We start from the raw sequence: 27,503 nt of genomic DNA on the forward strand, positions 1-27,503 counted from the left end.
CAGGAGATGGACATCTGTACAATCCACAGACCTCACTGAGATTTCACCAGTTTTCCATACACTCTGTGTGTGTGTGTGTGTGTGTGTGTGTGTGTGTGTGTGTGTGTGTGTCTAACAAATTGAGATTTCCCTTTATGGTTATAAAAATGTTCATAATTCGATAGTTGTAATGTTGCAAAACTGAGCATAATAAATAAATGACTGAATTATGTACTTTAAAGGGGTGAATTTTGTGGCATGTGAATTTGTGGTGGTTTGAATGAGAATGTCCACTGTAGGCTCGGATGTTTGAGCACTTGGTTCTCAGTTGGTGGCACTCTGAGTACGTTTAGGAGGCGTGCCCTTGCTGGAGGAAGTTTGTCACTGGGGGCAGGCTTTGAGGTTTCAAAGCCATATGCCATTTCTGGTTTGGTCTCCCTGCTCTGTGTTTGCGGTTCAAGATGTGAGTTCTCCCCGTCTGCTGCAGCTGCCGTGTGTGCTGTTTGCTGGCACTCTTCCCCACCACAACAGACTTTTATCCTTCTGGGGCCATACACTAATTGCTTTGCTCATGGTTTTATCACAGCAATAGAAAATTAACAAATAGAGTTACATCTAAATGAGGGTGTTATAAAAAAGCAATTAGAAAACTCATTACCAGGCATGCTGGCACATGGCTGCAATCACAACACTTAGGAGGCTGAGGCAGAAGGATGTGGGGCTTGGTCAAGAAGGGCTACATTGGGAAGACCCTGACTCATACCAATAAACAATACAAAACGGAATGCTGTGTGAGCTTGGTCCCCGATTATGTGCTGGATATGTCCTGGTCTGCGAAGGATCAGAGAGTGTGCCTCTTCGCCGGGTAAGTGCCACTCAGAGAGCTTGGCAGCACCTTCCACTGCCTCCAGTTGAGTGGGAAAGCTCTTGTTGCTCCACAGGCTTGCTTGTGTTCCTATCATTCTCGTATCATTGATTTCTCAGATGGAAACTAGTATTATTCTTCAACTGGTTACTTATTTTCTGAGAGTACTAGCAGAGTAATGCTATTTATAAATGGCTCTTGACTGCTGCATAGATTTCTTAGTTATTAATATCAAAATATCAAGGGACTAGTGAGCATATTGCTTGATATTTGGGCTTTGTTCATGACCAACACCATATAAGGCTTACGAAAATCAGGGAGAACCTGGGTGTGGCAGCACACACTCCTAATTCTGGCAGGAGCAGAGGTAGGAGGATCAGGAATTCAAGGCAACCTTGGCTACATGAGACCCTGTCTCAGCCTCTGCCCCCTCCAAAAATAAATCAGTGATTGGACAGATAGATAAATTATTTAAAAACAACAACAACAACAAAAACAGAAAAAACCCCACAAAACTCCCTAAACCTTTGCAAACTATGAGGAATTCATTCTTAGATTATTGTGTTTATGTCATTTAAACTTTCTGTATCTTTTTAATTTCCTCTCACCAGTTGCTGATCTGTTCACTGCCCCCTCCACCCTCCTCACCCTCCTGCTGCCCCACGGTTTCTGTTTAGTTGAAGGTCTATATGCTATACTAGATTTTTTTTTATTATTTTGGAATTTTTGAGACTGGGTCTTACTCTATAGCTGGCTGTATACTTATGGCAACCCTTCTGCCTTATCCTCCTGAGTTCTAGAATCGCAGGTGTACACCATCAGGTCCAGCTATACTAGATGTTTCAAAAAGAAATATCTAAATTCAACTTGTTACTCAGATTGGGAAACTAATTTGAACAGTACCAGCAAGCACTGTAAAAACTGCATTACATAAATTCACTAGTAAAGTGAAAGTACCCCTTCATTCTTGTTTTTTTTTTTTTTTCAGAATAAAATAATCTATTTCATAGGATCCTAGACTCTGGGATGGTGATGATTATAGAGTAATATAGGTGGTAACTGTTCTAATGAATGTACACCTTGCCTCCATCATTTTTACAAGTCAAGACTGAGCTCTAGAGGGGTAAAGTGATTTGCCCCAGGTATCACGGCAAGACCTCTTTAAATCACGTAATCCACCTTTTGTATGACTCAGAATTGTACTTTAAGTGTTTACTCTGGGAGGTTTTTTTTATTGTTTTCATTTTCATGAGAATATATTTAGGCATATCTTTGCCGAATTGCCATCCAAAGAATGGAATGATACTTTTTATGATACCCTGTTCTTTTACAAAAAGACTAAGGATAATAGAATGTGAATAAGTTATGAGTAAGGGATAATGTTAGAGCACTTTTTTTTCTTTGTCAGTCCAAACTCAATCCATTGACAAAGAATAACGAACACTAGTAGTGTTCAGGTCCAACTGCAGTTGTTGATTTTATGTGAGGAAGCCTGCAGGTGCTTGCTTTGGCCATTTCCAGTGCACGTTAGGTTAACTTGGAGTAACGGCTCTGCTCTTGTTGCTCAACGGCCTTTACCGTTGTCTTCAAAAAGGTGTAGTAAGTTATTTTAAACTTGTGAGTTTTGCCACCTGATCATAAATTGGAGTTCTCTTGTCAACAATGGCATTGTGGCATATTAACAAGTAGGAAAATAGAATGGACTACTAAAGTTATATAAGATAGTTCATAGAGTTATGAAAGTTTTCAGAACAGGAAAGATAAATTTGGGTCTGAAAAAGATGTTGATGGTTGGGGCAATAACTCATTTGGCAAAATACTTTCCAAACAGGCTTGAAGAATTTGATCCCTAGAACCTATATAAAAAGCAGGTGAAAGTTTTTTTGTTCTGACTGCCTGCTCCCAAATAATCACTCAGAGGCTTAATATAAATTACAAATGATTGGCCAGTAGCTCAGGCTTATTACTAACTAGGTCTTACATTTTAAGTTAACCCACGGTCCTTATGTACGCTCTGCCATGTGGTTGTACTTTTATTTGCATGGCATGTTCATCTGCCCCCTCTGCATCTGGATGGCAACTGGATGGCAAGAAGACTCCGTCCTTCTTCCCATCATTCTCAGTTTGGCTTTCCTGCCTAACTTCCTGCCCGGCCTGTCAGCTTTTTATTAACCAATGAGAGTAATACATATTCATAGTGTACAGAAGGATTATTCCACAGCAGACATTTATAGGTACAAAATCCTAATTTTTATAAGGAAATACAGATGAATATTTTTGTTATTAGAAAGCAAGTAAGAGCCGGGCGGTGGTGGCGCACGCCTTTAATTCCAGCACTCGGGAGGCAGAGCCAGGCAGATCTCTGTGAGTTCAAGGCCAGCCTGGGCTACCAAGTGAGTTCCAGGAGAGGCGCAAAGCTACACAGAGAAACCCTGTCTCGAAAAACCAAAAAAAAAAAAAAAAAAAAAAAAAAAAGAAAGCAAGTAAGGTGTGGAAAGAAAAAAGCTTCCTGTAAAAAACGAAACTCAGAATTTCTGTATAATAAAATGTAGATTTCTTTTAATGGAAAGATTAGTGACAGACTAGAAGAAAAGTTTTGTTTTCCAAGGGTTTTATCCAGAATATTGATTTTTCTACTCAACAACTTAAAAATTGTTATCTCAATGAAAAAAGGAAAGGTTGTTATTGGCATTATCTATACAGCGAATAGAAAATACAACATGAGTTGCAAGGAACTGAGATAGCCAAAGCAATCCTTAAAAGAGCAAAGAAGGAAGACTCCAGCTTCCTGACATCCTACAGATCAAGACATTGTGGTATTAGCTTAAGGTAGACAGAAAAATCATTGGTGTAGAATTGAGAGTCTAAGTGGTCGAGTAATTTTCAATAAAGGTCTCTAACACTAGTAAATAGGGAAAGAATACTATTTCAGTAAATGGTTCTTGGGAAAAGTGAATATTTACATGTAAAAAATGAAGTTGTGAAGTTGGGGACTGGAGAGAGATGGGTAGGTAGTTTAAGAGTGCATCTTTCTGTTCAGAGGACCTTAATTTGTCTCCAGGCACTCACATTTATGACTCAGAGCTGCTTATGATTCTAGTTTCAGTAGAGCTGATACCCTCTTTTGGCATCTGCAGACACTTGAACATGAGTAACATTCACACACACACACACACACACACACACACACACACACACACTAATAAAATAAATAAATCTTAAAAAGGATGAAGTTAGACTCTTACTTCATATCATATACAACATTTAACTCAAAATAGATCAAAGACCTGAAAGTCTTAGGAGAAAAATACAGAGATGTTCTCTCTGAGTTCTGATTTAGAAAAGGTTCTGGTACCACAGAATGAGCAACAAAATATAACTCATAGTTTAGACTCACCTTAATACTTGAAAAGAACATTATCAGGAGAGTGTTGGAGGCTGGAGAGATGGCTTAGTGGTTAAGAGCACTGACTTTCCTTCAGAGGACCTGAGTTCAATTTCAGTACCCATATGATGGTTCACAACTGTTTGTAACTCCATTCTGGTGATCCAACCCCCTCTTCTGGCCTCTGTGGGCACCAAGCATGCATGTGGTAAACACATATATGCAGGCAAACACCACGCCCACATGTATATATATATTAAAAAAAGAATATTGACAAAATAGACAAAGTCCCATATCCAATGAAGAGATGGATGCAAGTGCCCAATAAACATACGAAAAGATGTTCAGCAACAGTGGTTGTACTAGTTAATTTCTTCTTGTAGTTAACGTTGTCATCTTGACATAGCTTACAGTCATTTGACAGGAGAGCCCAATTGAGGAACTATATGTAGTCAGACTGACTTGTGGGCGTACTTGTGGGGTCTTGATTATTAATTGATGTAGGAGGGCCTACTGTAGGGGCACCATTTCTCAAGTTTGTGGTCCAGGCTGTATAAGAAAGCTAGCAAGCATGAGCTAATGAGCAAGCAGTGTTCCTCCATAGTGTCTACTTCAAATTCTTGCTTGAGTTCCTTCTTTGACTTCCCTCAATGATGGACTGTGACCTGGAAGTGAAAGCCAGTTAAACGCTTTCTTCTCCTAAATTGCCTTTGGTCAGAGAAGCTCAATCACAGCAGCAGAGTGAAACTAGAACATTTCCTGATTGCTGTAACACAAAGCCCAACAGGAAGCATCTTGAGGGAGACAGGGTTTATTTGTAATTAGAGAGGGTATAGTCCATCATAGTCATAGAGGAAGTCATAGTGGCAGGAGCCTGAGGCAGCTGTCACATTGCATTCCTAACAAGAAAGTGTACAGAGTGATCAATGCTCTTGCTTAGCTCACATTCTCCTTTTCATTCAGTTCAGGACCCCCACGTGGAATGGTCCCCCGGTGAAGGTGGGTCTCCCACCAGAATTAATCTACAGGCATGCTCAGAGGCTTGTCACCTTCATGATTCTAGAGCCTGTGACATTGACAGTGGTCCACAGAGAAATGCAGTCAGAACCACCATGAGAAGGCTGGGTCTATCTCAATGGCAGAAGACTTAGGCTAGTACACAGGAAGCCCTCGGTTTGATCTCTAGCACAACAAAACAAGCATTCACAGCAAGACATCACTTTATATCTCTGTTGCCATTAGTCATTATAAAGGCTGGAATTAAAAAGTCATAAAAAGGCCTGGCAAGATAGCTCAGTGGATGAGGGTATTTGCTGCCAAACTTGATGACCTGAGTTTGATGCCTGGCACTCACATGGTGGAAATAGAGAACCAAATACCCCAAGTTATTCTCTGTCCTCTGCGCATGCTGTATGATACATACACACCTGCACATATATGCAAAAGAAATAACAAATGATACAAAAGTAAAAAGATAGCAAATGTTGGCAAGGGCATGGAAAAATTAAGAACCCTCATATACTGTTGGTGGGAATGTAAGATGCTGTAATTACTGACCAAAACATGGATATTCCTTAAACAATGACTTCAAGTATCGTTTGACTCAGCAAGTCTACTTCTAGGTATTTAAAATAGAAATGAATGGGCTGGAGAGATGACTCGGCAGTTAAGAGCACTTTTGCTGTTGCGGAGAACTTGGGTTTGTTTCTCAGCACCCATGTGGCAGCTCACAGCCGTCTGTAACTCCAGTCCCAGGGGATCTGACGCCCTCTTCTTACCTCCTTGGGCATTGGGCATGCAAATGGTGCACAGACATACATGCAAACAAAAACATTAATATTTAGAATAGATATTAAAAAATACCCACAAAAACTCAGTGTATAGTTGAATTACATACTTTAAATAGGTAAATAGTATCCTATGTGATTCTTATCTCAATAAATCTGCTTTACATATGAGAAGCTGTTCAGTTTCATTATTAACAAAATGCATGTTGAAACACTGCTTTTTTGTTTAGTATTTTAACAGAAAATTTAAAATTGCATCTGTTAAGTATGAATATTGAGATGGACTTGGAGAAATCGTCTCAAACACTGCCTTGTGGACAGGCAAATCCTCTTCAGAGGTAATTCGGCAGAATTTATAAAACAATATAGTTTTCCTTCAAAAGTCTTTAAATGTGTACAAAGATATATGCACAGAAATGCTCATTTAGTGTTTATTATTAATTATACCAAAGTGAGGGCCTGCTCATGTTGGGCAAGTGCTCTGTCATTACTGAACCCTTAGCTCCAGAAGTGTTATTCATTCATTGTTTATAGCAACAAAAATTAGCTCTATGTAGAGACGGGGAATCAATGAAATACAGCATATATTCCAAGTATGGACATCTTTTGTGATTATAAATAAAACAGTAGACATATGGACCAGTCCACCATGGAAAGGCTATAATGGATATTGTAAGTACAAACCACCTCACAGAAAATACATAGAATATGTCCCTATTTAAGTTTTTGAAATTCTATACTTTTTGAAAAACATACCTGTGTAGATGGGGGGGGGTTTAGTTCATTTTCTGTTGCAGTAACAGTATCTGAGACTGAGTAATTTATAAAGAGAAAAGGCTTATTTTGACTCCCTGTTTTGGAAGCTGAGAAGCCAAGGACACACCAAAGGCATCTATTTTGCTCCTAGTGAGGATCTTGGATTGCTTCAGCTCATGGGAGAAAACATGGGCAAATGGTTTATGTAGAAGAGATGAACCAAAAAAGATAACCTTGTTTTAAAGCCAAATTAAACTTCTCTACCCTAGCTGAATCCAGTCCCAGGAGGGCTAGAAGTCAATCCATGGGATGGTATTACTTATCTTGAGGGCAGAACCTTGATGGCTCAAATTGCCTCAGTGTGACTGTAGGCATGTAGTGTTAAATCCAGCTGCTGCTCAGGCCACAATACCTGTAGTAGCCCTTCCATCTTATAAATACACACACCCTACTAAGAACCTCAAGCCAACAGACTTTCTGGTATGGGTGTTTCTCACCTGTGGAAGTGAGTTTATATCAAAGAGGTGTGACCACACACCCTACTCCTGACTGCTGGCTTGTGCTGGGCAACCATCTCCTTAGAGAGAGATCAGAAGAGACACTACTCCTGTCAAGTGGGCCATGATTTCCTGTCTTCAGCATTTCTGCTATGCTGTCTGTCTCTGGTGCTGGTGCCTGAACTCTCTTCCCAGAACTCAATCATGCTATTGCCTACCTGTCAGTCTATGACATTAATAACTCTTTTAATAGACTTCTTACCCCCAAGAGTCTATCTCAGTGTGTCCTTGAACTCCCATCTGAGACCTTTCAGTGAGTTGGGGAAAATATCACTGTTAGATTTTCATTTTTTTTAAAAAAAATTATGTGTATGAGTGTTTTGCTTGCCTATATGTTTGTGCACCACATGTGTGCAGTGTCTGAGGAGGCCAGGAAAGGGCATGGAGTCCCCTAGAACTGGAGTTACAGATGGTTATTATCTGCCATGTGGGTGCTTGGCACCAAACGTTGGTCCTTTGGAAGGGCAGCCTGTGCTCTTAACTGCAGAGCCAGCTCTCCAGCCCCTAGATTTCCACTAAAAAATTCCTTCTCTCTCTCTCTCTCTCCCCTCCCCTCCCTCTCCTGTGTTACTGGATTACTTCCTTAAAAAATCAATTTAAAGAAAGGCTGTGGTATAACCTGTAATGTGCAGTTTGGAGCTGGGAGTTGGAAACAAAGGCAGTAATTCTGCATAGACTTAAGCTTTCTCAAGTGGTCTTATTCTCTAGATCTCCTATAACAGAATGTGAGGAAGTAGGATTAGTACCATGTTATTTCTCATTGTCACTTTCTGAACATTACTTCCCATGACCTCTTATAAAATTAATTTATCTTCTGCTCCATTGCGTCTTATGTCATTTAATTATGCCACCTTCTTATCCCTTCATTCATCAAAGAATGAATGTTACTGTGAGACTATCCAGCACACTAACCCCTTAGTTTTTTACCTTCTGCATGTTGTGTGATTTATGTCTCTACTGAGGCTCTGTCATCTGCTTCCATGGTTTGTTTCCAACCAAGGCTGTCCTACTCTAGCAGCTGGCCCTTTGACAATAACATGCTAGATTGATTCCCCTTGTTTACGTTTTTATTAGAGCATCTAATATGAACTCTTTGTCCCATTTCCTCTCTTTCTAATTCATCAGGAGTTCTTGTCTTGGTTAGATTGTTGTTTGCTTATTTGTTTTTTGTGATATGGTTTCATAAAGCACAAAGTGTTCTCCACTTTGCTGTATAGCCAAGGATGACCTTGGACTTTTGGTCCTCTTGCCCATACCTTTGCAGAAGCTGGGATTATAGGTGTGTGCCCCACCATGCCTGGTGGATCAGCCTCAGGGCTTCTTCATGCAAGACAAACCCTCTACAAGCTGAGCTCCATCTCTGCCCCGACTTGCCCAGACTCTATGTTCACTTCAAAGACACTTTTTGTCTCTGCACTTACCTGGCAGAATTCTAACTGAATGAACCTGACTCTTGATTTTTCTATTTTCATCTAAATGGCTGAAAATAGAGCAGGTTTTTACCATATAATTAAATTAAATTCTTTCCATTGTTTCAAACCCTACTGTGTGTCCCTGTCTTTGCTCTGAAAGGATCATTTCATGCTGTCTGCATACCTCACCCTTCAGCCACCTGTTTTCCCTTTTCTCAATAGATGATGTCACCCCTACGGCTTTGCTTTCCTCTTCACAGACTACTCTGCCCTTGTTTTTGCCTCTTATCACAGCACCAAAGAAGCTTTTAGACAGACATGAGACTTGTTAAATTCTTCACGATCTGAAGGTTGCTACATTAAGTATGGCTCAGAATATAGGCTGTGAGCCAGAGTTATTAGATTCAAATGTTTGCTTCTTCATTTTTATACATGTGACCTTCAGTAAGTTTGAACTCTAAAAAATGAAAATAGTAATGGCCCTCTTATAAGCTTGCTAGGAGGACTAATTGACTAACTATATGGGATAGTGCTCAACCCACAGTAAGTACTTAATAAACAGTAAACATTATTATTATTATTATTATTATTATTATTATTATTATTCCTACTGCTGCCTGTTACCACTATGATGTTTGTTGGTTTGAGTCTCACTCCACAGTCCACATGGCCTGGAACTCAGTGTTTAAATCAGGCTGGTGTTGGTTTTGGGGTTATCTTGCTAACTCTGCCTCCATAGTGCTGAGATTACAGACATTTCTTTGGTTTTCTACCTCCAAACCACTCTGCCTGTGTTAGAGCGTTGATCTCTTTCCTCTCCTCTGCTGGGTGCAGAGGTGTTCCCATCTGTTCCCATTTCCTTCCTGCTGCTGTGACAGACACCCAGACAAAAGCAGCGCAGGCAGAGGGGATTTCTGTACCATCAGTTACCACTCCAGGGTACGTTCCTTTAGTTGTCCTCTGGAAGAGCAGTAAGCACTCTACTGCCAAGCTCTCTCTCCAGCCCCTGCCCTCACTCTTAATGCCACCGTTCACCAACTTTTCCCTTCCATGAGAACTTTTGGGAAGACTCATGAAAGTGTTTGTAAAGTTTGATTTTTTTTAGAAGAAAAGGTGGCATTATAATTTACTGATATTTTATGATTCACTGAAATAAATCTCCAAAATACAACCAAGTTCAATCCTATAGGAGCATACACGCCTTTAATCCCAGCACTCGGGAGGCAGAGCCAGGTGGATCTCTGTGAGTTCGAGGCCAGCCTGGACTACCAAGTGAGTTCCAGGAAAGGCGCAAAGCTACACAGAGAAACCCTGTCTCGAAAAACCAAAAAAAAAAAAAAAAAAAAAAAAAAAAAAAAAAAAAAAAAACAAAAAAAAAAAAAACACTGAAATACTGTGACTAAAATTACTCTTTTATGAGTTAGCAATTATGAGAGTTTCCAGATTTAACAGTGTTCACACACACTATACAAGAAGCCATTTCCTGGCTGAAGAAACCAGTACTGATGATGATAACGACAATACATAGTCCTGACAGAAACAGCTTCTGCACTCTGAGACTTAGCTTCTTCAGTTTGTCCTATTCTTGCAGCAAATGGTCTTGAACCCTGCAGCAGAGAAAGGGACCTCTGGAGAAACTGAGAATTCTCAGCTGGCGCACGCATCTCATGCCCACTGCCACCAGCAGCAGTCAAAACAGAAAGCCAGGACAAACCAGCTCTGCTGTTACTTCCACAGCAGCCAGTAGAGGATTTACCAATGTGACAGTAACCTAGAAAACTGAGGAATGAGACGCTCCTTGTCTATCCACAGCCCCGCTAGGGTTAGTTTGTGGGCAGTGACCGCGTCCTCACCCGATTCTCTCTGTATAGCTCTATCGTGTTTGCCTGGTTTTGATGACAGTAATTGCCTTTTGGAAAGGTTCATTGTTTTGCTTTCTCCTTTAAAACAGCATTGAGCTTTTAGGAGACAGTATGCTAGGCATGCTGGTTAGTTCAGTGTTTAGCAGACCCAGGCATCTGTTATTTGTGTTGTCTCTAGTACAGGAATCAGTGGGCATAGTGGCATGATATGCCTGGCAATGGTCTAAGCAGAGGGCAGAATACCCTGGCCTGATGAAAGTGGCCAGAGTCTTGGGTTGCCCAGTGACTCTTAGTTAGGATCTTGACTAAGTGAGAAAACATCCTTTTGTCTATTGACTATTCCCCTAAGAATTTAAGAGCAGAGTCAGAAAAGGTTCTGGTAATTTCTTGCTTTTTGCATATGCATTGTTATATGTGGAGTTTCAGGTTTCATTGGTTAGTCTCCTCTTTCCCCCTACCATACCCAGATTATTTTGAGTAAATTATTTCTCTTAAGTTTCACAGCTGCCATTTGAATTTACACTTTCTGTCCAAAGTTCTAAATCAGGGGTCAGCAGCCTCTGGCATACAAGCACATCCTCCCTACTACCTACCTGTTTAGTCGTTGTTGTTGTTGTTTGTGTGGGGCTGGTCTTGGCTAAAAAATTTTATTTTAGTAAGCTTAGAGAATTGAGAGGGTTTTTAAAAATTACATATAAAACATACATGAAATTCAAATTTTGGTGTCCAGAAAATTTTACTGGAACATAGCACTCATAGATTTGGTATTGTACATGGCTGCATTTCTATGACAATGTCTGGGTTTAGTGTCTGTGAGAGCCTGTGACCCCTGAGAGCCTAAAATACTTTCTGTCTGGCTCTTTTCAGAGAGAGTTTAACAAACTCTCTCTAAGCCACTCCACACTTTTAAAATAAGAAAAGAGAAAATTTGGTTATTGGTGTTTTGAGACAGAGTCTTGCTGTGTAGCCCAGGCTGGCCTTAAACTAATGGCAGTCCTCATGCTGTGGCTTTCCAAGTGCTGGGGTTACAGACTTGAGCTGCCACACCTGCCTACGTTTTTAATTATAAAACACAGTGGTCATATATTAATAGCAATAGTTGGAGTCATGTACAAATGTTTCCCTCCTTCCTTTCTTCCCTCCCTCCCAAGGCCTCATGTGTGCTAGGCAAATGTTTCATTACTAAACTTTATGCCTCTTGTACTAACTGTTGTTAAATTTTTTGTTTTTATATTTACTTTCTGTGTCTTTACATCAACCCTGAAATAAAGGGCAGTTACATTTGGTTCTTTCTGTTGTACAGCCAGGAAAGTTAAATAGGCTAGCCTATGACATGTTAAAGTCAGAGTCTTCTGCCTGTCTCCATTCCGTTCTAAGATTTGCCCTCTACCTCTGTCCTAGACAGACAGTTGTTCAGAGCTTGCGCTTGAGGCCACTCCATAAATGAGATTAAAAAAGCAAGGCAACATACGATCTCTCCCTAGCAGTTGTCACCTGTGCAACAGCGTCTGAAGTGCAGCTTGGCATGCTCCGCCTGACTCTGAGCCCATTTCTGGTGAAGTGTTCCAGGAGGCTTGGATTGGATTGCAGATAAGTAAGCACTTCCCATCAAAAGAGACAAGGGACATTTCTTATTTTCATTCCCGTAAAGGGATGCTGTTGCATTGTCTTGCTGTATAGAAAATCTTTGCCTTAAAACAGATGTTGAACCCTTTCTCAGAGTCCTGCCTGCTTATCAGTATTACTGGACAGGCTCCTCCTGCTATCCTTGTTCTGTTCTTGGAACCATTTTCTTATTCTTGAGCTTGGAATTGCCTTTCCTAACCAGTTAAATTCCAGAAGTTTTCCTTGTGCGTTTAGCACCAGGCTGCTCAGGGGGAGTGGAATCTCTTTTGTGTCTGAACTCAAGGGATGTTTGTGTTATTGACCACCTTGTATCAGTCATCCCACTTGTCTCCTTTAGGGCGTACGTTGTTGAGCTTGGTGTTTTCAGGAGTAAGCAACCTGTTTAGATTTCTAAAGTCTTACCCACTGATGTCTTCTCTTTCAGTTGCAGAGGTAAATGTGTATTATCAGGTACAAACTTGGTTATATGCAGACTTACACTGTTAAGATCCCACAGAAATAAGATGTTGTATTAAGGGGAGTCAACTGAGGTTTTAAAAAGCTCATAGTCAGTATTTCTTTGGTTGTGGACAGTGCTGAGGTCAGAGTAGTACAGAAAAAAACATTGTTTTGTGCAAAGGGTCAGATGCCTCTGAGAATCAACTCAGACACCTACCGTGTGGTCAGCGGGTATAAACATTTGTCAAAATTCAGTGAATACAGACTTTAGACTTCATATAGGTTTTCACTATATGCAAATTTTATTTCAAAAGAAGACATACTGTAAGCAAATACTGAAATGTAGTTGTTGGTATATGTAGTAAAGTACGTGGAAAAACTATATCTGAACTGTGATGAATGGATAAAGGGATTGGCTTGATGAAAGCACGTGTGATACAGTGTTAACTGTAGACTGACTTGGTATGTGTGTGTTTATTGTGAAATTCTTTCCACTTTGCTGTGTTTGAGAAAATGCCCAGTGAGTAGGGCAGGTGGAGTGAATTAGTAATGCAGGCTAGAGTGGTAAAGGTCACGGTAGGGTGTCTGTGTCCTTGTGCTCAGCTCAAAGACACAGTTTTTAGTCAACTCCTGCCAGCTAGTACTTTATAGGAATCTGGCTCCAGGACTGACACAAATACTCTAATTTTTTAAAAAAAGATTTGTTTGTTTTTATTTTTATGTGTCTGTGTACCACATGCACACATTGCTCTCTGAGGCCAGAAGAGGAAGTTGAATCCCCTGGAACTGGCATATAGGTGGTTGTGATATACGCTGTGGTGCTGGAATTGAATCTGATCCTCTGGAAGAGCAGCCAGTGCTCTTTAACTGCTGAGCCATCTCTCCCACCCCAGGTTTTTAAAAAGAAGTTTTGAGTATAGGTTTTGTTTTCTTTTGTTGTAATTATTGCATCTACTGTGTGGATTCCTGGGTTTTGAACTTAGGTTCCGGCGTATCAACAGACACCCTCACCCACTGAGCTCTCTCGCTGGCCCATTCTTTGGTCTTTTTTGAGGTGAGGTCTGCCCAGCCTCACAAGTGCTAGCATTCTAGGCACTTATCACCATGCCCAATTTGGGACTCTTCTCTCTTCATCTTCTTCCCCTCCCAGCCTTTCTTTCTGACAGAATGTCACTATGGCAGCCACACCTAGAATTTATGATCCTCCTGTCTCAGCTTCCCAAGTGCTGGGGTAATAGGCATATCCTACAATGCCTGGATTTCAGGTACAGAAAAATGTATTAAAAACTTTTTTGGCAAGAGTTGTGGGGCACACCTTTAATTTTAGCCCTCTGAAGACAGAGGCAGGTGGATCTCTGAGTTTGAGGCCAGCCTGGTCTATATAGTAAGTTCTAGGCCTGCCAGGGATACAGAGCAAGACTCTGTCTTTAAAACAAAACAAAACAAAAATCTTTTTAGCTAGGCCTGGTGACACATGCCTGAATCCCACCACTGTGCAGGCAGAAGCAGGATTGCTGTAAATTTGGGCCAGCTTTGTCTACAAAGCAAGACCCTGCCTCAGCAACAAAAACAAAAGAAACTTTATTTTTAAAATACCATATGTACCAAACAAAATTTTAATTTACCAGCCATTTTATATTCCAAAGATTTCAAGTTAAGAGAAGAAATTGGGGCATCCTCTTGTAAAATCGCCATTGTCATTACTAACCTGTGACTTTAAAGAGATTTCAGCTGTAGCTGAGAGCTTCTACTCATAACCTCAGTTCCCCTGTTGTGTGGCTGCTGTACAATAATGTTCCTTGCCAGGGCGTGTCACAGTATTTATGACACTGACCCACCCAGGACTTTGCTGTGGGTCAGGAAACAGCTGTGAGGTTTGGCTGCTGGACACCCATACCTCTAGGCTTCTTTAGGATTATTTAACCTGGAAAGGGTAACAGCACACGCTGGTTTGCTGCACAGATAGAGTTCCTGAGCATAGTTAGACTTCAAGAGAAATTAACACTAGAGGAGACTCAGAAACAGAAGCAGCTTCTAAGACTTCCTTATATACTATCCTGTTTTGACTCAGCTGGGTTCAGTTCCCAGCACCCACATGGTGGCTCATGACAGTCGGTAACTCCAGGGAATCTGGCACCCTCACACAGACAGACACACATGCAGGCAAAACACAAATAAAAATAAAGAAAGCTTTAACAAAAATCTCAGTGCTGTTCTTTCTCACCACCAGCATTCTGATTATTCTATCCATTCTACCCCAGGAATGCTTCTCAAATCCATCCTTCCCCATGGCTTCCTTGTCAGTACCTTACTTCAGTAGCTCATCCTTGGTGGCCTGGATCAGTGGCCTGAGTGGTGGCTTTACCATGAGGTTTTCCTGGCAAAAGGTCAATCTGCATTCCCACTGCAGTCACACTTTGGGTATAATTCTGGTAGGATCACTGTGATCTCCCACTTGCCTGAAGGAAAGAGGTAAAGTTCTTTATTACAGGTTAGGATACAAGAACCATCTTAGCCACCAGCCTGCTATATCCCCACTGCTTTTCCCGTTAGCCTGCAGAGTCAAGTTCCAAACTTTTCAGTCTGGCAAATGAAGCTTTACTCTTAGATTTCCATCTCTCTCTCTCTCTCTCTCTCTCTCTCTCTCTCTCTCTCTCTCTCTCTCTCTCTTTCTCTCTCTCTCTCTGTCTGTCTCTGTGTGTGTGTGTGTGTGTGTCTGTATGTGTATTCCTAACTCCATCTGAGTTGAAAAACCATTTCAAAAAACTGGCCTTTTTTTCTGTTCCGCAAACCTTTGTGTATGCTGTTTCGACAAATTGTCAATATCTCTGCTTTTCTAGTTGGTTATCTTCTTTGTGATATGTAAGTCATGCCTTCTGGCATTTCCTTCCAGTTGGTAACTTCTTACTGCACAAATTGTTAATATCTCTGCTTTTCTAGTTGGTTATCTTCTTTGTGACATGTAAGTCATGTCTTCTGGCATTTCCCTCCAGTTGGTAACTTCTTACTGTGTGCTGCAGGACTTGTTCTTATCAGTCATTTTATATTGCAGCACCATTCCCATTGGATCAGAGTATTTTCCTTTCTCTTGCCTCCACTAAATGCAAAACTTTACTCATTTTTTTTCCTCTGTGTCTCCTCAAGGACCATGTCTGCACTAATATAGGATGTGTCTGTAAATGTTGTTACGTGACTGAAAAAGCACTCCATAGTATGAGAACACTGATTACTGAGACAGATTCTTAGACTGTTATTTTGGTGACGTGAATCAGTATCTGGAACTTACATCTGTCTTGTTAGATTTTTTAAAAATATAGACTCACAGTAGACTTGCATCTATAGCCAGTGACTGTGTTATGGTCAACCCTGGTCTCAATCCTAATCCTGTTTTCTACGCACAGGAGTCCTGGCTCATTGCTCTTTCTCTTTTCTAATAAATTCACTTGTATTACTAGTGAAACCTGAATGTTGGCTATTTTAGACTATATTTTTGATTGTTGTTGTAAATATATATTTATGTATTTATATTTATTTTGATTTCTCTGTGTGGAAAAGAGTGAACCTCGGTCTCTTGGACACTATTATATGTGTAGTAATGATAGCAACTAAATTTACATAGCATGTGACTATGTGCCATGTGCTCAGTGTTTTATGTACATTAACTCATTCTGTCCTGATTGGGACCTCGTGAAGTCCTTACGATTATTAGCATGATAATTTTTACAGGTGAAGAAGCAGGAGCATATATAACTTGTTAAAGAGATCACAGAACTACTAATTGGTAGGCCTGGGATTTGAATCCAGGAATCTGGTTTTGTAGTCTATTTTTAACTTTTAACTAGTATAGTGTACTACATAGGGTTATCTAACTATTTTATTTAGAATCGTTTACAGTATAGAATGTATGGAGTATGTGGGGCATGAAAGTGATATGAACCAGTATGTTACAGAGTTTGGCTATACAAAACTCCTGCTGAAAATAATTTTTTGTTTAATAGGTCCCTTTGGGATAAAACTTTGTACGGGGTGAGTTTGAACTTCCTGTGATTTCTTTGTGGCTTCCATGCCTTACCCATCTTGGGCTGCAGAACTGCCTGACTTCTTTTCCCAAGGCTCACTTGGCAGCCGTGGAGCTTTGCCCATGCCATGGCTTTCCAGCTGTACTCCTGCGGCTTGTGAAACACTTGTTTATGGGCACAGAGTGATCTGGAGTTAAATACAAAAATCCCTCTCCATGGACCAGCCGTTTATTCTACATGCCGAGTTGGCAGAAGAATAGACCTTTGGGGGGCTGTGGCTGAAACAGGTAGCCAAGCTAGGAAGGAGATTTCTGATCCAGACTCCTGCCAATAAACAGAATGGTAATGAAAGCACATTAGTGGGATCTTTGTAGTTTGTATTTTGTACTTAGTCTAATCTGGAGTAGCCAATCCAGTTTCACTAATTGGCTACTTTCCTCAAGCAAAATTTTTGGAGGACTAGACTAACAACAAATTACTCTGTATATGTTAAAACTATTTTTAGGGAGATGGGATCAGGTATTACAAATGTTTCATGAGCCAAGTGGTATCTTATCCCTAGCCCATGAACCCTGTTTTGGATGCCTCTATATTACTAGATAGAAGGCATTTGTTTGTTTGTTTGTTTGTTTTGGTTTTTTGAGACAGGGTTTCTCTGTATAGTTTTGGTGCCTGTTCTGGATCTCACTCTGTAGACCAGGCTGGCCTCGAACTCACAGAGATCCTCCTGGCTCTGCCTCCCGAGTGCTGGGACTAAAGGCATGCGCCACCACCGCCCGGCTGACCTCTGGTCTTTTTAGCAGTAGTAATAGGCCACATTTCTTGTTCCTCAAAGTTAGGACAATCAGTCAAGACTGGGGAGTTGGAGCATGACTCTTTTATATGAAGATGGTGCTGACCTTGAAAGGGTGCTGTCATATTTTTTTCTTTTTCATTTTTTTTTTTTTTTTTTTTTTTTTTTTGTCGTTGGAGCTGAGGACCGAACACAGGGCCTTGTGCTTGCTAGGCAAGCGCTCTACCACTGAGCTAAATCCCCAACCCGGTGCTGTCATTTTTAATGGGCTCTTCCTAATTTTCTTTTCAATTTTATTTAAAATTAGATTTCTGTGTGTGTGCACACACACATGTGCATGTGAGTGTGGAAGTCAGAGGAGAGTTTGTGGTAGTTGGTTCTTTGCTTCTACCACGTGGGTTCCCTGATTAAACTCAATTGGTCAGGTTTCATGGTAAGCGTCTTTACCCACAGAGCCATCTTGTAGGCTCGTGGTTTTGAAACTTAAGTATTATTAATCCTTAGGCCATATCACACACCATGTTTCTTGGTAAGGGAGGAAGATGTTCTCTGGTACATTTGTCGTCTTGGGATAATATGCTGATCTACCGAGAACAAATCATAATCAGTGCAACAGTTGATGGGAAAATTTTGTTGTTGTTTTGTGTTCTAAGAAAGAACCTTATATAGCTGTAGTTGGCCTCAAACTACATGGCTAGGGTGGCCTTGAACTTGTCAATCCTTCTGCCTCAGCTTTCTTGAGTGCTGAGTTAGGAGCCACTATGTCTGGCTAATGGAAAATTCTTCACCTCTCGTGTCTCTTGGCCATCTCTGTTTGAAAGGCCACTGATCTGTGTCCAGCGCCTGCCTGAGCAGTGAGCACATAGTCAGATATAGTTCTTACCATCTGAGAGCCGGACATTCTCTGCCAGTGGAGTTCTGAGTCTTCCCCACAGGACTGACAGCAGCTGGAGTCACCTGTCTGTCACATTGGAGTGGACTGCTTTAATGATTCTGTGAAACAGCGGTTACGTTGTATCGTGTTCGGAATGGAGAGGCAGGCACTTGGAAGGACTGACTGAAGTGCTGGGTCAGTCAGTCAGTCGTAAGGACTATATGTTAAAGCCTATTGTAGAGTGGTCGCTGATGGGGGAGATTTCCGGACTTTCTAATAGCACTACCTTCTTTCACTTACCTATACAATCTCTTGGCATATGATGAAGTTACCTGACTGGAGCAAAAGGATTTTGAATTTACAGATTTGGGGTCACAGGGAGCTCATCTATCAGCACTGCCTTCTACCGTAGCTTGAGCTTCTGTTTCAGTGCTCAGCCAGAACACCAGAACACCTCTATCAGATTTGGGTGTGGTAACACAAAACTCTATTCCCACTACTTGGGAGGTAGAGGCAGGAGGATCAGAAATTTAAGGTCCCCCTCCAATGCATAGTTAGTTTGAATCCTGGGCTACATGATACCCTATCTCAACTCCCTTTCCCCCCAGTTGCTAATGAGAGAACCATGGGCTTAGATCTGTCAGGGCTTTGCTATTTGAGCTGAAGTTTGGATTAAAAAATGAAAGCGTTCTATTTAATATATTATTTTGAAGAGCTGTGTAATCTTTGGGGGACACCTCATATGGAAAAGAAGGGATCAGTCACTGCTGATATTTTCAATGAATATAGGAAGAAGTTGAAAATAAGGCAGACTCTAGATTTGGATTCCTCAATCTGTGTCAATCTGACCGTTCCTGTGCCTTCTGTCACACACTACCACAAACTTGTTGGCTTCCAACAACAGAATTGTTCTTTCCAGTTCTGGAAAACAGATGTCTGGAACCAAGGTGTCACTAGGGACATATTCCTTCTTGAATATGTGTGTTATATTTAATACCACATCTAGCTCATCTACTCATCTGTTAATGGACTCTAGTTATTTCCACAGTTTAGTGATTGTGAGCAAATGCTTCCAGGAATGTGGCTGTACAGATAGCTCTCTGAGAGTGCGTTCAAATTCTTTGATTTTTTTTTTTTAATACAAATTCTACTTTTGGATAGAATAGAACTGGTAATTGTAGGATTTTGTTTTTGTTTTTTAACACTCATCACACTGTTTTCTGTAGGGACTGTAATATTCTACACTAATGTAATGGACACAGTTTTAATTTTTTTCACATTCTGGAAAGACTTTTATTTTTGTTAATTCATCTATTTTATTTTTGAGACAGAGTCTCACTATGCAGCCCTCACTCTCTCGGAACACACTATGTAGACCAGGTTGCCCTGAAGTGCAAAGATTTCCTCATGACTTTCTCCTGAGTGCTAGGATTAAAAACCTGTGTCACTTGAGGTATTGATTTGCATTTCCTTAAAGACTGGTGATGTTAAGTACTTTTTCGTGTGCTTTTGGCCATTTGTAAACACATAGACATGTTAAGTCTTTATTCCCATTTTCAAGATTAGATTGCTTTTGTTGAGTTTTAAATACACCCTTACACATTCTAGATGTGAATTTTTATCAGGTACCTGGCTTTCAAATTTTTCCCTGTTCTGAGGGCTACATGAGGTGATTGGCAGTGTCTTTTGGTGTTCTCTTTTCCACCCAAAGTGACAGCCCTTTTTTCATGATGATTTATTGAAATTAAGGCAAACACAGAGTAAGAAAAATATATGTGGGAGTTAGGCTGTACTATGCCTGGTTTCTGTTGACAACCACCGGGAGCTGGGCTCTGTGGAGAGTTGTTTGCAGACAAAACAGGTAGCCTCAGCTTGTTCCTGAGACACAACAGCAAGGTCAGCCTTGGGAGCCAGCACTAGGAGGTGCTGACAGTTGGAGGCTATTCTGGGACCCAGAAGACTTTGTTTTGTAAGGCCCTGTGCTCCCAGATTAACTCTGGCTTTGGTTAACCCCCAGCCACTCTAGCCTGGGATACAGAGAGCAATGTTAGCTACAGTAGAAAGAGCACAGTATCCATATTATTGATAAAAGAAGTATTTTCCCTTGCAAAGAGCTTGTCTCTACTACATGCTAATTGTGAAAACCTGTATTTACCAAGCAGTTTTTGGAATCGTTAGTTCTTTTGGACCAAGAATTAAGTACATACCTCTATTTCAGAGCTTAAAACAAATCTTTACTCTAGTAACATTCTAGTGTGTCTTTAGGAATACAAGCTAAGAGGAAGCACACTTAAACCATAGTGGAAGATATTTGAGTTAAAGGCAAAGAAGTTCCCCCATTGTTGTTGAAGTTAACACCCAAAGATTAACTTCCTTCCCAAGGAAAGGAATGAGTTCTTGTCTGGAGAACTGAGTATAGCTCTGGGCAGAGGCATGGGCCGAGTTTTGCAGATGGGTGAATCTGCTCATGGACCATGCTGCATGAGTCAGCAGCGCATCTGCAGATGGAGTGGGCAGAGGACATCTAAATGTAGTCCTTATTCACTGGAGAAGATTTCAGGGGGCATCCTGCCTCTCTCTCATCCATGCTCTAGTCATACCCCCCGGAACCAAGGAAGGTGGGTGGAGGAAGGCAGGGCAGTCAGAGATCTCAGACAGCAGAGCCCTGTGGCTCTGTTACCTCGTACCACTAACTAGGGTGCTTCTTTCCAGGTCAGTCATGGAACATACTGTTTTGTTTCACGTAACTCCTGGATTTAGGAATCCACAGTCCTCTAAAAATTAGGGAATTTTCTGAACTTAGAAATCCAAATTCCTAAATATGGCTAGTCCACAGACATTTTGTATCAAATTACTTTCCTCCCATAAGTACTGACGAGGACTGTGGTGAGTGAGGATTAAATACATTTGGTGTGTGTGGCTGTTAAAAATACTGGCTTAAAAACAATGCCAGGAACTGTTCCCAACTCCCTGAGGTGGGTAGATTCCCATTACTGTGGATGAGTACACTGATACTTTGGTTAGGGACCCCTGTTCAAGGCTATGTGCATTGGCAGAATCCTGCAGTCTATCTGACTGCAAAAGCTGCTGCTTTAACAATTTGTCCTTCACTTTGTAGAGGTAATGGAGAATGGTTTGCAGAGTTGGAGTACTTTATTTTATCCGAAGTAATTCAGAGATTCTTGTTCTGCCTAATCTCCACCCTCCCCTCTCAGTATCTGCACTCAAATGGTTGTAGCATTTTTGTTGAGGTATAAGAGGAAAATTGAGTATCTATATCACATAGATAGAGACTTGGGAACAGAAAGGGTATTTTAATAGACCATTCAGTCACTTATGGGAGTTGTTCTTAGATGGTATATAAAAACTCCAGTACTGGTAATTTTTGTTTTTTACTTTTTTTTGTGGTGGTTCTCATGTTATCTTAAGTTAGCCTTGAACTTGCTTCACAGTAAAAGATGATGAATTCCTAATCCTCCTGCTTCCACCTTCCACATGCTGGGATTACAGATGTGCACCACTGCATGGTTTATGAGATGCTGGGGATTGATCCCAGGGCTTTGTGCATGCTAGGCAAACACTCTACCAACTGAACTACATCTCCAACCTTGTTAGTTTGTTAAATGTTAATTGGAAATATAGGCTGAAATTATGTCAACGCACGGTCTTACTCTGTCACATTAAAACCCATTAATCAGCTGGGTGTGGTGGCACATGCCTTTAAACCCAGCACTTGGGATCCCACAGAGGCATCTCTGAGTTCAAGGCCTACCAGGGCTACATAGTGAGGTCCTGTCTACAAAACAAAACAACAGCAAAATGCATTAATATGACTTGTTCTTTGAATTAATCTTTTACTGATGCCTGATTTCCTAACACTATGTATTTAATATTTGAAAAACACAGGTTCATTGATTTATGTAAATCTTCCATATATAGACACACTTCTTATATAATACCCACTGATCGTACTTGCAGATCATCCCAGTGTAAGTATCAGAACAGTATCAGGAAACTGTTAAGCTCTTGACAGTTTGCTTCCCAAAATTTTCATTTTTTATTTGCATGGTCAAATTTTATCATAACAACAAAAATTCATTGTTTTCTTTGAGACTTATTTTGTTCATTTTGGTGTCTAAATAACAAATACTTTTTTGTCAGTTGCTGTTTTCAATACAAATAGTATTCTGTGAAAAAGTGGCTAGTTCATGTTGCAACCCTGCACAAGTCCTTTTCCTAGAAACAACCATCATAATTCAGAAGCCACACTAGGGCTTCAAGTATGCTTTCCATTTTGTCACACAGAAAATTAAAAAGACTTATCCTCAAATACTTAGTTTTAATTGTTAATAATATTTTTAAATGATTTATATATTTTTATTTTGTACGTATGGGTGTTTTTCCTGTATGCATGTCTGTGCACCATAAGCATGTGGTGCCAGAAGAGGACATTAGATTCACCAGAACTGGAGTTACAGATGGTTATTACCTGCCCTGTGGGAGCTGGGAATCAAACCTGGGTCCTCTAGAAGAGCAACCAGTGCTCTTAGCCATTCCTCCATCTTTCCAGCCCCTAAATGAACAATCTTCATTGCTTCAGGCAGGTCATTTTTAGGGGAGTGGTCTCTTGATGCGGTTGTTTCGGTGCTAAGGCACCAACAGTTTTACCCACCATTGCTTTGAAATCATTAGCACAAATGTCAACACAATGAAAAGACACCAATTTCCTAATATTGTTGAGAAGACAATTTTTATTTGGCTAATGAATTGTTTCTTAGCCAATGTTTTACTATTTATTTATTTGAAATATGAAAGGAGGGATTCACAGGCAGGTTTATTTATTTATTTTTTTTGAAAGTGTCTCCTTATAATGTCTCATCATATAGCCCAGGTGGCTAGGAACTTGTGACAATGCTCCTGCCACAGTCTCCTGAGTGCTAAGATTCAGACATTTTGCCACCGTACTAGACTATAGGCAAGTTTTTAAAAGGTAGTCTCATTTTCTTCTAGGTCCTGAATTTTCCTACTTTGGAACTGTCTGAGCCTGAATAATTAATTATCCATGTCAATGATTTCCTTTTTATTCTGTGTTAAAGTAGGCTTTTTTTTCTTTTCTGTTTTCCCCTCCTCCTACCTCTTCTGTGAGTGTGTGAGAGTGTGTGTGTGTGTGTGTGTGTGTGTGTGTGTGTGTGTATTTTTAATTTTCAATTTATTTTTGAAGTAGGGTATCACTGTGTAGCCCAGGCTGACTTCAATCTTGAGCTCTTGCTTCCTTAGACCCCCAAATGCTGGGGTTACAGGAATGTCCCACCATGCCTGGCTCAACCAGATTTTATTGTGATTATTTCTTTTAGGCTTAGTAAAGATTTAAAAGCCTTTACTAAAAAAGCTTCTGTGTTTCCCCCTACTTGCTGGTGTGAAGGCAGAGAAAAATATCTGTCTGCAACTACAAATATACTTTCCCATATCATTTGAAGCCATTTAGAAAACCATGTAAGCTGGACAGTGGTGGCTCACGCCTTTATTTAATCCCAGCACTTGGGAGGCAGAGGCAGGTAGATCTCTTTGAGTTCGAGGCCAGCCTGGGCTACAGAGTGAGTTCCAGGAAAGGTGCAAAGCTACACAGAGAAATCCTATCTCGAAAAAAGGAAAACCATGTAAAACATTTCTAATACACTTTCCTTTTTATAACAAAATGCTACAGTAGCTTCCATTTACAGCACTATAGAAATCATTTCATAGTTAATCCCATTAATACTCGTAGTACTGTAAATAATATCTAATAGTGTTTCTAAGTTTGGAAGTCATTCTTTAGACACTCACTAGGAAAAGTAAATAAATAATGCATCATAGCTGCTGGCCAGTGTCATTGTCCAGAGCAGTGTCTGGTATGTAATAGAACTCAGTAAATACTTGCTGAATGAATCAATGGGCTTTTCTTTTCAGGCCTGTATTGATGAAAATTTGGACATGGTGAAGTTTCTAGTGGAGAACAGAGCCAATGTAAACCATCAAGACAACGAGGGCTGGACTCCCCTTCATGCAGCAGCTTCCTGTGGTTACCTCAACATAGCGGAGTGAGTGAGCGTCTGTCGTGAGTTTGGTGCAAACTCCTCCTCTGCTGACCAGAAATTGAGTTGTACAAATAGTTATAACCTCTCTAAATCACAAACACAGAAAATTGACTTTAAGAGCTGGCTGACACAGCGTTTTGCATCCTTACTAAATGCACAGTTCTTACCTCAATTTTGTTTGCTTCTGTTTTTGTGTATTTCATATTTGCTAGACTATTCAGAGGCAGCATCAGCCTGGTGAGCTGTCTGACTAATTTCTGAGTAGCAGAACACAAACATGTGAGTTGTAGGTTTTTTCCTTTGGACTTCTCTATAAACCTGTTTTGTTTGTTTGTTTTTATAAATATTACTGCAGTCAATAGCAAATTATGAACCAGAACACATAGGACCCAGGTAAGGTAGTGATTGGCATGTGTTCTCTACATTGTTTGAATGGCTATGTTTAATATGTTAGTAACTGCTCACCTCCGTGGGGGCAGATTGCCCTCTCTAGGGTAGAAGAATCCTGATTATATGCTACCTACTATATGAGAAGAACAAAATAAGTCTCTGTTATATGAAAGAATGATCAGGAATTTTATTTCTAGTTAGGAAAGAAACTTTGGCAGTTAAAACATCTTTAAAATTTGCAGGGCAAATTTAGATTGATAAAGTAAATCTAATCAGGATAGTCTATGGTCTTTTGAAAATCAGATTGATTAAGTCCTTTTCAATGATATGGTTGAGGCTAGCACATTTTTTTCTTACTCAGCAAACAGCAGGCCGTGATGTAGAACTGCACTTGCACAGGTTTCCTGGAGCAAAACTGAGAGTTTCCTTGAGGCACGGATTCTCAGTTGGACAAGAATCAGAGTAGAGACACAAGAGGTGTAGATAACTGGATTGGTCCAAAGCCAAGACCACTGGATAGCAGAGTTTTCTTTGTTCTCCATTCCTCTCCCTGTTCTAGGTTAGTAAAGATCTTTAACTCCTTCACCACCTAGGCTGCTTCCATTTCAGGCTCATAGAAAAGGCTCTGATTTTCAGTTGTACTCACTAATGTCAGTGTTCTGATGCATAGGAGTTAAGATGATTTCTTCCTCCATTTTGGACTTACAACATTTCTTTAAGAAATGTAAGGCATATCGGCTTCTCATTATTCCTACTTGAGTATGAGTTCAGGTGGAATGTTTGTGATTGAGCTATAAAATCTCGTTACATTCAAGAATTTAATTTTTTACCCGTTTTTTTCCTAAATTATCTAAGGCCAGCTGAGTCTTAAATTAGAGTAATAGGTGCTGTTATCTTTCTGGGAAGCTGAATACAGAGAATTACTGTAATGCCTTTTGTGGTTTCTTTAATTCATTTTTAATGACAAACATAGTTCCTTCAGAAATAAATTTAAAATTAGAAATCCTCTACTCAACCAAATATTACCTTGGATGTAGTAAGTTTATCAGCGACCATAACAACTTATGAATATGAATGTCTAACCATAGTGAGCTGATCCAGACTGGAATCTACGGCAGATGTAGGGTAGAGGTAGAGATGGCATGCCTTAGTTTACCTTGTAATGTACACATTGTCATTAGATATGTTATTTTATTTTATTTTATGTGTATTGGTGTTTTTGCCATGGGTGTCAGGTCCCCTGAAACTGGAACTATAGACAGCTGTGAGCTACCATGTGGGTGCTGGGAATTGAACCTGGGTCTTCTGGAAGAGAAGTCAGTGCTCTTAACCCCTGAGCCATCTCTCCAGATAAGTTTTTATTTTACTTTCTTTACTTGTAATATTTTTATACAACAGATCATGGAAATAACTTATTTAATTGGGTATTGGAACAGAGTGATGGCTCAGCATTAAGAGTACTGGCTGCTCTTCTAGTACTGGGTTGGATCTGCAGCATTTACATGGTCACCTACAACCCTCGGTTAACTACAATCCCAGGGGATCTTTCCCCTCTTCTGGTCTCCAAGGGCTGTGCACAGATGTGGTGCACAGACATTCACTGGGACAAAACACCCATATACACAAAATAATAAAAGTACTTTAAAAAATTAGAAACAGTGTATCACTGTGTAGCTCTGGCTTGCCATGGGCTCCATTAAGCCCAGGCAGCCCTTGAACTTCAATCCTTCTGCCTCAGTAGCCCAAGTGCTGAGGTTACACATGTGTGCCAGCTCCACACTGTCTTGAAGAACTTACACCTCAAACTTATTTCTAGGATAATTGGCAGCACTGGCCTTCAAGGAAATGGGAATGAAAGACAGAGAAACTGGCTTTCTTCAGGAGAAACCCATGGCCATTCTATTTCATGTTCCATGGCGATCCTTTCTGCCATGCATTTCTCTCTCTCTGTCTGTCTGTCTGTCTCTCTGTCTGTCTGTCTGTCTGTCTCTCTGTCTGTCTGTCTCTCTCTCTCTCTCTCTCTCTCTCTCTCTCTCTCTCTCTCTGTGTGTGTGTGTGTGTGTGTGTGTGTGTGTGTGTGTGTGTGTGTAGAGTTTATTTTTTCCTCATTTTGAATTCAAGTAGAATAGCTGGATTATTCCTAATGGTGTTTAATTTAGAAGCAGCAGATTAACCCCAACATTTAGCATGACTTACAGTTTATTGCAAGGCTGATGTATTTTGAGCTTTTGAAAGACCACATTTTATTTCTGTACTTTTTTCCTGAGAAGACTAACAAAGGAGCCAGTGAAATGGCTCAATAAGGAAAGGCACTTGCCGTCCAGTCTGAGCACCAGGTTTGATCCCTGAAACTCACGTGGTGAAATGAAAGAACTGATTCATGCAAGTTGTCATTTGACCTTCTTGTATGTTTCATGGAATGCTCCTGTGCACATACACAGATAAATAAGTAAATGAATAAATACATTAATAAATAAATGTTAGGGAAGAATGGAAAAATACCCTTTATCGGTGCTGAGCTAGGCTTTCAGGGGGCATATGGGGAGCTAATAGCAATTCCGAGGCTCTAGACAGTTAGCAGGCTCCTTCTGTTTCCTGCTGCTTACTAGTTCATACACTGATGTTTACTCTTGTTCAGTACAAGTGCAGTGCTAGAGGTTTTTATTTTTCTCCTATGAACTGGGGA

At 40.4% G+C, this 27,503-nt stretch overlaps 1 protein-coding gene across 4 annotated transcripts in view; it reads left to right on the plus strand.

Annotated features, from left to right (window-relative positions):
- The window catches only part of Ppp1r12b (protein phosphatase 1 regulatory subunit 12B), a 204,422-nt gene that overhangs the window by 24,442 nt on the left and 152,477 nt on the right, over positions 1–27,503 (plus strand). For all 4 annotated transcript variants that reach the window (XM_059281124.1, XM_059281127.1, XM_059281126.1 and 1 more), the window contains exon 2: positions 24,300–24,430. In XM_059281124.1, the coding sequence (XP_059137107.1) occupies positions 24,300–24,430 (131 nt within the window). The remainder of the gene's footprint in view (positions 1–24,299; positions 24,431–27,503) is intronic.

Source organism: Peromyscus eremicus, chromosome 15 (assembly GCF_949786415.1).
Source record: "Peromyscus eremicus chromosome 15, PerEre_H2_v1, whole genome shotgun sequence".
NCBI classification, from domain to species: Eukaryota; Metazoa; Chordata; class Mammalia; order Rodentia; family Cricetidae; genus Peromyscus; species Peromyscus eremicus.